At 39.7% G+C, this 16376-nt stretch overlaps 1 protein-coding gene and 1 long non-coding RNA gene across 8 annotated transcripts in view; one reads left to right on the top strand and one right to left on the bottom strand.

Annotated features, from left to right (window-relative positions):
• Window positions 1–16376, bottom strand: part of LOC128832958 (uncharacterized) — a 107996-nt gene that overhangs the window by 17461 nt on the left and 74159 nt on the right. The window lies entirely within an intron of this gene.
• Window positions 1–16376, top strand: part of C2H10orf67 (chromosome 2 C10orf67 homolog) — a 118738-nt gene that overhangs the window by 37033 nt on the left and 65329 nt on the right. For all 7 annotated transcript variants that reach the window (XM_054020692.1, XM_054020689.1, XM_054020693.1 and 4 more), the window contains 2 exons: window positions 631–696; window positions 6627–6689. In XM_054020692.1, coding sequence (XP_053876667.1) covers window positions 631–696; window positions 6627–6689 — 129 coding nt within the window. The remainder of the gene's footprint in view (window positions 1–630; window positions 697–6626; window positions 6690–16376) is intronic.

The following is a 16376-nucleotide window of genomic DNA, read 5'->3' as shown; positions in this document are numbered from 1 at the left end:
CAAGCAGCAGTTGAACTACTCCAAAACTGCCACTGCATCTTGACTGCATCAGCCCTTGTGAATGCTCTCCAAACACCCCCATTATAGGTGTGTGGTTTGACTGTTGAATCAGAGTAATCCTCATTCAGAACACTTCCCTCCATGGTAGGGGCTCCCTATACCCATTCTTTATGCTTTGCAGATGGTATAGATATCCTAGTCAGACTTCTTCCACCTAAGCAATGGAACACCATTAGTTTGACTGTGTTCAGAACTTCATGCAGTTCTTATTTGGGCCAAAGGATTTGTCTCAGAAAGCTGTTTTTCAGAGTGCCCTTCATTTTAACCTGCAGCTCTCTGGAGATCTGATCTTGTGTATTTAGTATGCACATTCAGGGTGTGTTCAATACAAAATTAAAGTGTGAATATTTGGGGTGTGAATTGCACATTCTGCATGTGGCATTCCTAGTGCACCGTCAGGCTTGTTTCTAGGTATCATGTTATGTGCCAGGATGTCCATCTGTCTATCATTCATTAGGTTAAATATATGCTGTATTTTCTATGGTAAACTATATTTAGAAAGGATTTTGGAAGAATTCTACTTGCCTGTAATCTAAAATGCAACATTACTTTTTATGCTTTTATTTTTAGTTAATTGAAGCTCAAGAAAAAATAAAGATGGAACTTGAAAAGGAGAGGTCATTAAATCAAAGTGTGGTAAGATTCTTGTGCTTAAATTATTTTTATGAACTGCCATGTGTTTCAAACTTCCTAAAAATGGTTGTTTTCAGATATATAGAAACTTTTTAATTTTATTTAAATATTCAGTTTGTTCTAAGTATCATATGCAGCATATATGTACTGATTGATTATTTTTTTTTAGAAAAATAAAAAAGCATTTTTTAAAGAGGTTTTTGGAGAATCAGTTCAGCAGAAGCCTAAATTTTACTCTACTAATAGAAGAAACATACAAAATGATTTTTAAAGATTTTTTTAAAAGAACTTAAATATTGTTTGGCACAGAAGAACTTGGAAAACATTTAACATTATGTGGAAAGGTTTGCTACTATGATAGAGGGAGCCTTATCTTAAATATTTTTGTATTCTGTATTAGTCTCATAAGAATATTGCCTTTTACTTTCTTTTTACGTGTTTCAAGAACTTTCCAGATGGCTGATTGTTTATTTTATCATTTGACCTTTTTTCTAACTTGGTCTCACAGTGGTTTTCACACTGGTCACCACTAGTATGTCTTTGTTACAGTATACTGACTGGGTTTATTATAATAAAAAATAAAACACAGCTTGACTTGCAATCTAAATATGCTGGAAAAGAATATGATACTGTTTAGAAGAGAAAAGGTTGTGAATAGAAAATCAGTACCACTTCAGTTACTTAAACATTTGCTTTTTTTCAGCTTGTCAAACTTTGTGCCAAGTCATAGCTGCTTTTACTTACTTTGTTTTGTTAATCTTAGCACAGTGTGTGTTGGGCTATCTTGACATAGGGCCAAATCCTGCAGTCCTTACTCAATCTTTGACTTCAATGGGACTTTTGCCCGAGTAAGTACTGCAGGATTGAGTCTTTAGAAATGGATGAAAAACAGAATTTCAAGATTATAAAGGAAGCCTTCTTTGAAACAAGTTTTTAAAGGCTGAAAACTAAGAATAAGTTGATCTATGGACCTCTTTTTTTAACAAACACATTAGTCTTGAGAACACATTTTATATTTTTTTCTTTTAACTGGAAAAATGTGATTTTCTTGGAGTCAAGGATTCTGAGCGCACACAGCCAACATTTTTAAATTTGGTTGCCTAAAGTTAAGACCCTAAATTCATGTATAGGCTTTGGCCTTTCAAAAGGATCTGTGTTATCATAAGCATCTGTCTGCAGGGCTGTCCTTAGGCATACATAGCATAGGGGTAGGGCACCCGAAAATTTTGGGCACCCTGGGTCTTATTGTCCACCCTCCCGCCTCTTCCTGTCCCTTTTCTAACCCTTCCTGCAGGCTCCCAACAGCTGGCTGCTGCAGTCTGCGGAGTCTTCCTCCGGAGGGGATCTAGTACTTAAAAGTGAAAAAGCCTTCCAGCCTGCCAGACCTATTAGCTCAGCATTGAAACTGTTAAAGAGCCATTCAAGTGATAATGAAGCCATTTAACAGGCATTCGCCAACCCCCAGGTATATACTGTCAGTTTCTGAATTTACTGACAAAAACAGTTGTGCATTACTGTAATATTTACTCAAAACATGTTAGTCTATGGGACCTTAGTTTAAAATTTGCTTTAAAAATATTTCATTAGTGTGTTGCTGAAGATTATAAAATCACATCTCTAAAAAATCCTTGCATAGATTTTTTGATGCACAATCTGAGTATTCATCTTTAGCCTTAAATGCTTGGATCTTCGGACATACAGTTTTTTAAATAAATCCTTCAAAAGATTATCCTTATCTAAAATACACATGCAAACCTAGGCTGCCGTTGGGCATAGGGGCACCAGTTTAATAACATAAGAACGGCCATACTGGGTCAGACCAAAGGTCCATCTAGCCCAGTATCCTGTCTACTGACAGTGGCCAATGCCAGGTGCCCCAGAGGGAGTGAACCTAACAGGCAATGATCAAGTGATCTCTCTCCTGCCATCCATCTCCTTCCTCTGACAAACAGAGGCTAGGGACACCATTCCTTACCCATCCTGGCTAATAGCCATTAATGGACTTAACCACCATGAATTTATCCAGTTCTCTTTTAAACGCTGTTATAGTCCTAGCCTTCACAACCTCCTCAGGTAAGGAGTTCCACAAGTTGACTGTGCGCTGCGTGGAGAAGAATTTCCTTGTATTTGTTTTAAACCTGCTGCCTATTACTTTCATTTGGTGACCCCTAGTTCTTGTATTATGGAAATAAGTAAATAACTTTTCCTTATCCACTTTCTCCACATCACTCATGATTTTATATACCTCTATCATATCCCCCCTTAGACTCCTCTTTTCCAAGCTGAAGAGTCCTAGCCTCTTTAATCTCTCCTCATATGGGACCCGTTCCAAACCCCTAATCATTTTAGTTGCCCTTTTCTGAACCTTTTCTAGTGCCAGTATATAATAATACTGCATAGGGCCCAATAAATCCTAAGGGCGGCCCTGTCTGTCTGTGCTTTGAAAATCTAGTTGGCTTTGAAAATCTCAACCAGTGGGTTTGCACAGGTTTCACTAAGGACATAATTTGAAGGCATTGGAGTTGAATAGGTGTAACTAAGGTCTTATTTGTCCTCATTGAACCTTTATCACTGAAGATGATGTGTGAGATGGAAAGAACCCAGAATGACCTTCAGACCCCAGGTTGAGATTGCTGGGCTGGCAGCTAGAAAAGACATTTTTACGTGTGAACTGAGCTCATTAGATACAGAAATCACGGAGAGACAATAAATGTGGAGTCACATAATGTCACTTTTACTGAGACACTCCTCAGAACAGAACCACACTTAAAGGACTGTCTGCGTTTCCTCTCTATTCTTTTATAGTAGTGTGTGTTTCAAAGGCTGTGCCTCTTTCTTCAATTTACTGTTACCTAAGACAAGGCACAGCAAAAGTGGAAGTGAATATTCAAATTCATTGTAAGTTCTTCTAACATAAAAAACTATAGGCTTAGAATTCATAAAAAAAAAAAAAAAAAAAAAAAACAACAACAACAGAAGACCATGCAACATGAATGGAGCTATTGCACATACACATTTAGGGCCATATTGTGCCTTTAAGATATACCCCTGAGACAGGGACAGTGTAGAATCATCTCAGTGCAGGCAAGGAGATAGGATGCTTCCTAGAGCTCCCTAGCCTGCATCTGCTGTGAGCTTTCCCTTAAGAGGGTGCAGCATGTGTCTCCCTCCAGCTGGCCAGCTCTGCTGGCTGAGGTCAGAGGTGAGGAGGCAAAGCCCCACCTCTTCTCTGCCCTCTCCCCATCATTCAGAACTGCATAAAGACTACAGTTACAGCTAGTCCCTGCACAGAGGTGCAAAAGGGGTGAGGATAAAAGTTCCTTGAGCCTCCTCCCTCCCATTCCTATATGCAGACCAGACATAACCTGGTCCTAACTGTATATAGAGAGGGCAGAAGAGGAAAATCTTGAAAATATATTCAGGAAAACAAGCTTTAAAGAAAATTCTGTTTTTAATACCAATAAATACTGGTCCTTAACCAAGTGTAGTTCTAGAGTAGTACTACTCCAAACGTAGCCCCTCTGCTCACCCAGAAACTCTTCTTTTGGTGTCTTCTTGGAGAAATTACAAAAACTAAGGCTCTCACCCTGCCTTTTGGCAGATGTATTAGTATACAGGGTGCAAAATAAATCAGTATATGGGCTTCCAGCCTTGAGGAAAAGGCTTTTCAGTTAATGTCAGCCTCTTTCTTCATTCTTCTTCTACTCCCCATTGAGTTATAGAACATCTGGTACCAAACTCATGGAATGTACCTCTGTTTGGTTAGGTGCACAGTGCTGAACTGAGGTCCTTTAATAGTGTGACCAGATAGAAAGTGGAAAATCGGGACAGAAGGTGGGGGAGTAATAGGTGCCTGTATAAGAAAAAGCCCCAAATATTGGGACTGACCCTATAAAATCAGGACATCTGGTCAGCCTATCCTTTAGTAACCATAGTAAAGATACAGAGAATAGATATCAGGTTGCCTCTGAGATGTGGTGAAGGCATCCTGGCAAGTCTTGAGCACCTGTGGAACTCTCTAATATTATTTAACATATTTAGCTTTTTAGCCATATTTTTTCACAGCACATTACCAAACAAACCAACGTTAAATGTACAGGAGACTGTGAAGGAGTGCACTACCCCTTTAAGGGACAAGCTGCAGCTGACGCAAGGACATCCTGGGGTGTTACCAAGGAGACCCTGCCCCACCCTAGGGAACAGGAAGCTGAAGCTGAGCAGGAGAGAAGGGAGTAGAAACCACGCAGGCTGCCATGGCTGGTGTTTTCTCTCTGACTCAAGGAGTCTAACCTAACCTGAGTCAGAGAGTTGGTTTTGTGGACGTTCTAAGTTGTGGAGCTCTGAACCAGGTTACTGAATTATTACTGTCTTGAAACCTTATTAAAAGGGGACTTGGTATTTCGTAATGTGTGTTGGCTTCTCCTTGACCCAGGCTGTTAAAGCCCAAAAATTTCTCCCCCAACTGGGGGAAATTTACGGTGGGATACATCTGCAGCAACTGCAAACCAGGCTGTAAGGGGATGCATTACAGAAACCTATAAATAATACTGTGGGTCATTTCAGTAGCATGACATAACATCAGAAGTGGAATTTTATTATTATGGAAGGGGGGGAGCATTTACTTGTACAAAGACAGTTGCATGAGATGTGTAGACTTTTGGACTAAACTAGTGTTCAACTCTGCCAATTAGGAGACATTAAGTTTGATTACCATTCTCCCACTCTCTTTCTCCTTGGAGTGGGAATACATAGTAAAGCAGATGGTGATCCTTTGGGAATGGGGAAGGGAAAGCGCAGGGGTAAAACCTCCCATCAGCCAGAAGTTACATGCCCTGTTGATCCAGTCTTCTTTGGGTAGAAAGAAGATGTCAACAATGTGGCTGATTGAGAGGGAGGAAATTAAAGAGAGAGAGTGTGTGGGTGAGTGTGTAAAAGCAGACTGAGGAATGGAGAAATCCTCAAATTATATAGTGTCCTTGGGGGAGGGGATGTTTTGAATATTGAATGTAAATGTAAATAGTAACTAAAGATCAGTCCTGGAGAAATGAATGATACAGCAGAACACTGGACAAAAGTTCTTTAAAGCTTTTATACTTTCAAATAATTTCTGCTGCTATAAAATTATTGTAAACAATTACATGAAGATTATGACATAGATAAATATAGTCATTTCTGGATTTTACATCTGTTGGCCTTTTTATTATAACTAATAACAAAAAGCTGAGACTATGGTATAAACTAACTTTTCCTACTATGGTAAATACTGACAAATTTAATACTGAAAAGAAGCTAGTATACAAAACTGGATCAGTTGCAAAGTTTTGGAAATAATTTCAAGTGTAAACTGCTAATTTAAATGCTCTTCTTTACTTTCTTACAATTTGATAATTATACCAATATTTGATTTTGTTCCATCATTTATAAAGATAAATTTGTTTTCCTCTTATTTAACAATGCAAATTTATAAGAAATACTATGCAACGATACTAAAACTATTGATTTTTGCTATTGTTCAGTATAAGTCAAGTAGCTGCTGCTGTTTTGAAATCTTTTGACCAGTCAGAGTTTACATCAAGCAAATCTTTCCAAGAAAATTTGTGGGCAATAATTAAGTCTCCCATGTAGTCCTATTCACAGGCAGTAAACGATGAAAACAAATTTTCAGTGTAATAGATCAAAGCACCAGTACATTTTGCTTTGAACATGGATAAAGCTGCATTTCATTTTTTAAAGAATTAGTAATTACTTATGGAAGATGTATATTTTTGTACACTTTTTGCAATATTTCTGGAAATGTAAGGATTTTAATTAATTAATTGTTCAAAGAAGTATAATATTAAATTAATAATGTCTTCCTCATCCTCTCTGTATTACATTTTATAAATGTTTGTGTCTGTACTTTTGCTCAGCTTTCTTGACATTCATTTTAACAGCTCAAAGAACAAAAAGACATTGAAACAAAAGTGGAAAAGAAGTTATCTGATCTAAAGGAAAAGGTAAGTTCATTTTACTTCCTAGATGGAGCATATACTTCAATTAATTATATGATACTATGAAATACACCATATACACTGTACCCGTAATATATTTGCCTTATCAGACTTTTTCTCCCTCCATGTAGGTTGCTTTTCCTACACTTCACTGATAACTAAACTAATACCATTTTGTTTAACTCTCCTCTCTTTGTTACTTTCTGCTTGTCATCCACATGGCTCTAGATAACATGTAATTGACTCAGTCCTCTCTTCCACTCACTCTCCCTTTGTAACAGAATATGGATTCACACTATTCTTAGTCATGGTAGTGAGATTTGTTAGGCGGGACTCGCAAATAGGCATCGTTCAGTTGTTGTCCAGCTGAAATGTGGCAGCCCTAATACAGCAACCTGAACATAAGAACATCAGAAAACTACTCAACATGCAAAACTACTCAAGATAGTTAAGTCACAGGCAGACTGCAAAGAGCAACAAAAGGATCTCTCAAAACTGGATGACTGGGCAACAAAATGGCAGATGAAATTCAGTGTTGATAAATGCAAAGTAATGCACATTGGAAAACATAATCCCAACTGTATGTATAAAATGATGGGATCTAAATTAGATGTTACCACTCATGAAAGAGATCTTGGAGTCATTGTGGATAGTTCTTTGAAAACATCCACTCAGTGTGTAGTGGCAGTCAAAAAAGCGAATAGAATGTTGGGCATCATTAAAAAAGGGATAGATAAGACAGAAAATATCATATTGCCTCTATATAAATCCATGGTACGCCCACATCTTGAATACTGCATGCAGATGTGGTCACCCCATCTCAAAAAAGATATATTGGAATTGGAAAAGGTTCAGAAAAGGGTGACAAAAATTATTAGAGGTATGGAATGGCTTCTGTATGAAGAGAGATTAATAAGACTGGGACTTTTCAGCTTGGAAAAGAGACGACTAAGGGGGGATATGATTGAGGTCTATAAAATCATGACTGGTATGGAGAAAAATAAATAAGGAAGTGTTCCTCATAACACAAGAACTAGGGATCACCAAATGAAATTAATAGGCAGCAGGTTGAAAACAAACAAAAGGAAGTATTTCTTCACACAATGCACAGTCAACCTGTGGAACTCTTTGCCAGAGAATGTAGTGAAGGCCAAGACTATAACAGGATTCAAAAGAAAACTAGATAAATTCATGGAGGGTAGGTCCATCAGTGGCTATTAGCCAGGATGGGCAGGGATGGTGTCCCTAGCTTGTGTTTGCCAGAAGCTGGGAATGGCTTACAGGGAATGGATCGCTTGATGATTACCTGTTCTGTTCATTCCCTGTGGGGCACCTGACATTGGCCACTGTCGGAAGACAGGCTACTGGGCTAGATGGACCTTTGGTCTGACCCACTATGGCTATTCTTATGTTCTTACGTTTTTAATTTGGGCCTATCACCCTCAGGGAAACCTTGTCTAACACTTACAGGGCTTGTCTACATAGCAGGTTACTGTGTGGCAGGTAGTTGTAAGCCAAGCCATATTCCAGGACTTTTAGGGTATGTCTACATTGCGATAAAAAACCTACAGCACCAAGTCTCAGAGGCTGGGTCAGCTGATTCAGACCAGCTGCAGCTGTGCTGTGGGTCTTTTATCACAGTGTAGATGTACCCTTAGTGTGCTTTAGCAGTTTCCACAGGGGACATTACTATGCAGGCAAACTGGTGTGCTGTAGATTCATACCCTGGTTTGCCATGCAGTAAATTGCTGTGTGAATAGGCACTTTAAAAATAATTGAAAGAATCTAAATAATGAGATTTCTTTTTTAATATTATGGGTATACGCCAAATTTTCTTTATACTAATAGTAATATGCAACATTATTGATTACAGGTTTCAGAGTAGCAGCCATGTTAGTCTGTATCCTCAAAAAAGAACAGGAGTACTTGTGGCACCTTAGAGACTCTAAGGTGCCACAAGTACTCCTGTTCTTATCATTGATTACCTTTGTCTCCCCTATTCTCTGCCTGTGGCACATAGTAGTTTAGTGTCCTGAGGGCTGTAATACCCAGGTCTAATTTCAATTGTTGAGTTTAGTGTTTGAATGCTGGGTGGTGTTGGTGACCTGTGATATACAGGAGGTCAGACTAGATGATCTGATTGTCCCCTCTGGCCTTAAATTTTATGACTATGACATTTTCAAATTTGTGCATAGCATTTGTCCCCAACCTTCAAACATAACAATATCCATCTTGTAAAATAAATCTATAAATTTGACATAAATCTGTCAATCAACAGTTAAAATATATTAACTAATCTTACTACAATGCACCTATCTGTACTCAAAGCATATCTTAAAATATTAAGTAACTGTTGATTCTCTTATCGGGGTAGCCACGTTAGTCTGTAGCCACAAAAACAACAAGGAGTCCGGTGGCACCTTAAAGACTAACATATTTACTTGCCCAAATAAATCTGTTAGTCTTTAAGGTGCCACCGGACTCCTTGTTGTTTTTGTTGACTCTCTTGAGGTGAATATTAGGATTTATTGACTGAAGAAGAAAATACTGACCAATGTGAGGATTTTTTGTGTTTATGGCGGGGTGAGGCTAAGAATATAGGGCCAGATTTTTCAAGATATTTAGGCACCTAAACATGCAGACAGTGGGATTTTCAAAAGCACACAAAAAATTAGGCACCTAGGTGCTTTTGAAAATCTCACTATGTTTCTAAATACCTTTATGTTTCTAAATACCTTGAAAAAATTGGCCCATTGTCAAGTAAATGTGATGGCTGCCAGAACCCTTAAACTTTGCAGTCCTTGCAAAGAATGATTATTTTTTTGTGTGTGTATCCTTTTGCATGTGTAGTTTGCACATGGTTTTACGAAGGGCAGATCGTGCCAAACGAATCTGATCTCCTTCTTTGAGAAAGTAACGGATTTATTAGATAAGGGAAATGCGGTGGACCTAATATACCTGGATTTCAGTAAAGCGTTTGATACTGTACCCCATGAGGAATTATTGGTTAAACTGAAAAACATGGGGATCGATATGAAAATCCAGAAGTGGATAAGGAATTGGTTACTGGGGAGAATGCAGCGAGTTGTATTAAAGGGTGAACTGTCAGGTTGGAGGGAGGTTACTAGTGGAGTGCCTCAAGGTTCGGTTTTGGGACCCATTTTATTTAATCTATTTATAACTGACCTCGGAACCGATTGCAGGAGTGGGCTGATAAAATTTGCGGATGATACGAAGGTGGGAGGCGTTGTAAATTCGGAGGAGGACAGGGATATCCTGCAGGGAGACTTGAATGAGCTTGTGAATTGGAGTATCAGAAATAAGATGAAATTTAATAGTGAAAAGTGTAAGGTGATGCATTTGGGGATGACTAATAACAATTTTAGTTACAAGATGGGGACGCATTGGTTAGAAGTTACGGAAGAGGAGAAGGACCTAGGGGTTCTTGTAGACCGCAGGATGACTATGAGTCGACAATGTGACGTGGCAGTGAAAAAAGCCAATGCTGTCTTGGGATGCATTAGGCGAGGTATATCTAGTAGGGATAAGGAGGTCCTGCTTCCGTTGTACAAGGCGCTGGTGAGACCTCATTTGGAGTACTGTGTGCAGTTCTGGTTTCCCATGTTCAAAAAAGATGAACTCAAACTGGAACGGGTGCAGAGAAGGGCCACTAGGATGATCAGAGGAATGGAAAAGCTGTTGTACGAAAGGAGACTAGAGGAGCTTGGGTTGTTTAGTCTGACAAAGCGAAGGCTGAGAGGGGATATGATTGCTATCTTTAAATATATTAGAGGGATTAATACAAGGGAGGGAGAAGAATTATTCCAGCTTAGTACTAACGTGGATACCAGAACGAATGGATACAAACTGGCCGTGGGGAAGTTCAGACTTGAAATTAGACGAAGGTTTCTGACCGTCAGAGGGGTGAAATATTGGAACGGCCTACCGAGGGAAACGGTGGGGGCGACGGACCTGTCTGGGTTTAAGATAAAGTTAGATAAGTTTATGGAGGGAATGGTTTAATGGTAAAACATAGTAGTCAAGGAAAGCCAAGCAATGGTGGGTAAATAGTATAATGGCTAACGGGGTCGGGCTGGAGACTCTTGCCTATATGCTCGGGGTCTTACTGATCGCCACATTTGGGGTCGGGAAGGAATTTTCCTCCAGGGCAGATTGGCTGAGCCTCTGGAGGTTTTTCGCCTTCCTCCGCAGCATGGGGCAGGGATCTCTAGCAGGAGGGTCTCTGCCGATTGAAGTCACTAAAAACAGGATTGGGGACTTCAACAGCAGAGTCCAGGGAAGGGGTAGGGACGGTTTTATGGCCTGCAGCATGCAGGGGGTCAGACCAGATGATCATAATGGTCCCTTCTGACCTTAAAGTCTATGAGTCTATGAGTCTATGAGTTTTTATTTGGAATGAGATGAGGACTCCACCTGTTTACATGAGGGTGTAATGAGCATGTGATGTGAGAAAATTAAATTGTTATCTAATCTTGATGTTCAGGCTGTTATACTCAACATACCCTTCTCCCTCTTTTTGTTGGGCCAATGCCAACATTTCTCCAGAAAAAAATCCTCATTCACTTTATGCACCCAGATTTCCAACCAACCTTACAAAAATAAAATTCAAGCCTGCTTTATCAACAAAACTAAAACTAAATCATCAGCACATTACCAATCCTCACTGAGGGACTGTATGGCTCAGGGATTTGCTATAGGGATATGGTACCATCCACCTTTAGGGTCACCAGTTTTAATCTGGTTCATGTCAGCATAGTTACTGAAAGCAATTACTGTCTGATGACTCACTGATAGTCTGCATGAAATGAACTGGCAATCTCAGTCCAGATCATTGCCTGGCTCCCATCATTTTTCTTCCTCTTTACATGAGGCAGACACCTTCCTGCATAATTATAGATAGGTGATTGTAGAGAGGGAAAATATGGTATCTCATACGTAAGTCTTGTTCACTATATCCAGGCTGTCCATTATAATAAATGCCTCATCGTATTTGTTATAAATAGAGGTACGTACTGAGAAAGAAATATACACATCTTTAATACGTTATTTTAAGAGGGGGTTTTTAGTTATATATGGTTAATATTTTTCTAACAATTGACTGTCCCGCCTAAATAGGGATGGTTGGCAAGTATGACTCCATAGCCTGTTAAGATTAGTAATTTGAACTATTCAACCGAACTGTAGGGAGGTAGCAAAGAACCTAGTCTAACAAAAGAAATCTGAAAGTAACTATGTTTAAAGATGATGCTTTTGAACCATCTTCTGTACATCTCACTAGTTCCTGCTCTTTACCAAAGAGTGTATAGTGAGTCTGACTGTATAGTGAGACTCAGGCTAACTTGTTTGGCCTTTTGGACTGTAAATGAATAATACTGTTATTCAAAGTTTTGTTTTTTAGAAAAAAATTATTTTTGTTACAGCCAAACAAAATTCTTATACTTGTGGTCTTCCTTAACTTTTTTAGAGAACTTTATTTAATATCTGCAAGAAAAAAACTAGATGCCTCTTTGTGAACAGAAGATTTATGTTTTGTTTCATCATTTCTGAAGACAAACTGAATTTAGGATACACAAAGGTTTTGTTTGACTTCAGTTTGCGGTAATCCTTGATCTTCCTAAAACTTCAAATAATAGCACATAGCAAGCAAGTACTTAAGAGTTAATGTCTAAATTGATGTATTAATCACTTTAACTTTTTCGAAGCTGTATTTCTTACAACAGTTATTTGGTGTAACTTATTAATCATACTTATATTTGGAAATCCATGGCATTTGGTGGGAACAGCACACATGCTGAGATAAACTGAAGTTGAGACAGGTCTGGAAGGAAGGACAGAAACACTACCAGCTAAATGAAATTTATAAAATGTTTCAAAGCAGGATTTGTTGGTATTAGTACATAAAATACAGTATTGTTGAGTTTGGTGTTTCCTATCTTTAAATATATCTCAAATAAAACATTACAAGCATGGAGGTATATCAGGTCAGGAGTGAGTTGCAGTGACAGAATGCCTTTATTCAAGTATTTCTTTAATTATTATTTTGATTTAGATTTCAATAATAATAAGACACCTATCTAAGGCTCTTGGTAATAATAAGACACCATTAATTGTACAATGAAACCAGGGCTGGCCTTACCATGAGGTGAACTGAGGCGATCGCCTCAGGTGCCAGACTGTGTGTGTGTGGGGGGGGGTGCCACTAGGACCCAGAGTGTAGAAAATTGTGTCTGCTGATGGTGCATATGTATTCTCTCCGCTCTAGATGCACAGAGATGTTGGAGTGCTGTGCTAGAGGAAGGAGGGCACAAGAGATATAACAGACAGGCAGGAGAAAAGGTGAGAGGGAATAACAGAAAGCAGCAGGAGCTGCAGGGAGAGAGGAGGAGGAGCCTCTTCTGTACCTCTCTAGCACCCCCAGGAGCCTAAACTGATTAACACCAGCTTCTCGGGGAGCTTCCTGTTTCCTGCTGCTTCCCTGAACCCACTTGAGGAGAACAGGCAGTCAACTGAAGTAGTAGGAGCCAGTTAGGCCTTTAAGACGCTGATATCTTCCCTCACTCAGGCCCTGCTACCAGCCTGCTTATTTGTCCCCTTCAATTGAGTGTTGAGAGCCACTATAGCTGGCACAGAACAGCAGTCATGAGTGAAAGAAGAAAACGCCCCTCTGGGGCAGCATTCAGAAAAAGAAAGAAAGCAAAGGAAGCTTTTCTATCTAAGCAGGAAGGAGCTCTCCTGAGATACATAGATACAAATGTTCATGGTGAGCCTTCCGGCCCCATTGAGGATGTGAGTGATGAGGAGATGCCTGATCTTCCAGTTAGTCAGAGTGCAGGTGACCTGGCAGCTACTGCAGCATCCATATCTCCATCTCAAATGGATGTAACCATGCAAATTCCTGAGGAAAAGTATAGATCAGAGAAGAGTGTGGTGGAGGTGCAAGAAACAGCTGCTGCTGAGTTTAGTTCCTTAAGTCTAGATGATCCAGGACTGTGGACCCACTTGAGCAGTAGCCTGAAGAACTTCCTTGTACTGCATGGGCCACAGCAAGTGAAAAACTTCATGTTCCTCAAAGACAATGAAAATAGAAGTTTCCATCAAACACATTACTGGCGTGAAATCCCCAATGCTGACAAAGTATAGAGGCCATGGCTTATGTACTCAAAAACCCAGAATGCTGCATACTGTTTTTGTTGCAAACTCTTCCAGTCTAATGTTCCAGCCACATTGGGTTCTACAGGAAGAAAGGATTGGAAAAATCTGGCTAGAAATCTGGCATGCCATGAGAAGGCAGAAAATCACCAGAGAGCATTCCATAGGTAGAAAGAACTTGAGATGAGTCTAAGGTTAAAGGCCACCATAGAAGATCAGCATCAAGAGAAGATTGCATCAGAGTCTCTTTACTGGCAAAATGTTCTGAGAAGGCTGATTGGCATTGTGAGAATGCTTGCTACCCAAAACCTAGCACTGTGTGGCACTTCAGATCAGCTGTATGTGCCAAACAATGGAAACTTCCTTAAAATTGTGGAGCTGATGGCTGAATTTGATGCTGTACTCCAGGAGCATCTAAGAAGAGTCACCACCCAAGAAATCTACACACACCACTGCCTTGGAAAAACAATTCAAAATAAGATCATACAGTTACTGGCAACAAAAGTCAAACAGAAGATTGTGGCACATCTGAAGTCAGCAAGATATTACTCTTTTATTCTGGACTGCACACTTGACATTAGCCATACGGAACAAATGACTTTAATGGTGCGATTTGTAACAACAACAGAACCTAGTGAAAATGTCCCTGCAATGGTAACTGTCAGAGCATTTTCTAGAATTTATTGACATTGATGATACTACAGGAGCTGGTATGACAAATGTGCTTCTTAAAAAGCTAGAAGATACGGGAGAGGTCAGGGCTACGATAATGGTGCCAACATGAGAGGAAAGAACAGAGGAGTGCAGACACGGATCCGAGAGTTAAACCCTCAAGCTTTTTTTGTCCCATGCAGTTCTCATTCATTGAACTTGGTGGTCAGTGATGCAGCATCAGCGTCTAGTGAGGCTGTTGTATTTTTTTATGTAATTCAAAGCATCTATGTATTTTTCTCTGCATCAATTCATCAACGGCAAATTTTGAAGCAACATCTGGGAACATCCTCTCTGACACTGAAACCACTGAGTGCAACATGATGGGAAAGTCGAGTGGAGGCAATAAAGCCTATCAAACACCAAATTGGGAAGATAGATGATGCCATAGTTGCCATTATAGAGGCTGTTCATGGGAGAACAGTGGCAGAGGGAAATGGAATCACCAGAAACATACATAACTTCAAATTTCTGTGTGGCTTAGTGTTGTGTCATGACATACTGTTTGAAATAAATGTTGTACGCAAGAGACTCCAAGGTGTTGACCTTGATATATCTGGAGCAATGGAACAACTGGACAAAGCAAAGTCATACCTACAGTCTTACCGGTCAGATGAGGGATTTCAAAATATTCTGAAGAGTGCACAGAAGATGGCAGAGGAACTTCACACTGAAGCTATTTTCCCACCCATTCAAGAATACAAGAGTCACTGAAGAAGATGACATTTTGATTACGAGGCAAGGGATAATCCCATAAGAGACCCCAAACAACAATTCAAAGTTGAATTCTTTAACCAGGTGCTAGCTTGTGCAATACAGTCAGTTGAAGAACATTTCATGCAGCTCAAGGAACACAGCAGTATATTTGGGATGTTGTATGATATTCCAAAACTCCTCACTATACCTGAAGAAGACCTACACTAGCAATGGAGGGCACTAGAGACAGTGTTGACACATGATGACATGCACAATATTGATGCGAGTGATTTAGGTGATGAACTGAAAGCCCTTTCAAGATACATTTCAGGAGGATCAACTCCAAAGGCTGTTTTGGAATATATGTGCACAAATAAGATGACTATCCTCTTTCCAAATGCTTTTATTGCTCTGCACATACTTCTAACACTTCCTGTAACAGTTGCCAGTGGAGAACGCAGCTTCTCCAAGCTGAAGTTAATAAAAACACATCTACGCTCCACAATGACACAGGAGAGGCTGGTCAGCCTTGCAACCATCTCAATAGAGCATGAGCTGGCCCAGACTGTGGACCTTCAGCAGGAAGCAGTTCAAATCTCTGCAACCAAGAAGGCACGGAAAGCACCACTTTGATTATTCAAACAGATAAAAATGCCAGTGTTTACTATGCAGACAAGAAAAGTTACATTTGCTGTTCAGGCATTTGAAAGTTAAGTGTTACTTACAATTTTTGAACAAGGCATTTTAAGTTGTTAGTTCTCCTTTATTGGGGTAGGTAGCAGAGCAGAACCATGAGAAGACTAGAACAGGAAGAAGGCAGAATTGAGACCTTTCAAAGTTTTGGCCCAAGCGAGAGGGCATGGGGGCGTCACTTGAGCTCCCCGCATCAGGTGCCAAAATGTTGTGGGTCGGCCTTGAATGAAACCCCAGCAGTATTAAAGTAATCATTTCAACAGGTACTCAGACAGCCTGTCACTTACAAAAACTCATTTCCACCTTTTCATTCTGAGAAGCCTACCCTCAGTCCTCTCAAAAAAGCTGATCAAATAGATGTTTTTTGCAGCATGCGCGGAAGGTCACCAAATCTGGACTATTTCAGAACGAGGGGGAGCAAGA

Source organism: Malaclemys terrapin, chromosome 2 (assembly GCF_027887155.1).
Source record: "Malaclemys terrapin pileata isolate rMalTer1 chromosome 2, rMalTer1.hap1, whole genome shotgun sequence".
Classification (NCBI taxonomy): Eukaryota; Metazoa; Chordata; order Testudines; family Emydidae; genus Malaclemys; species Malaclemys terrapin.
Note: the sequence above shows the minus strand (reverse complement) of the source record. Positions and strands in the feature narration are given on the sequence as shown.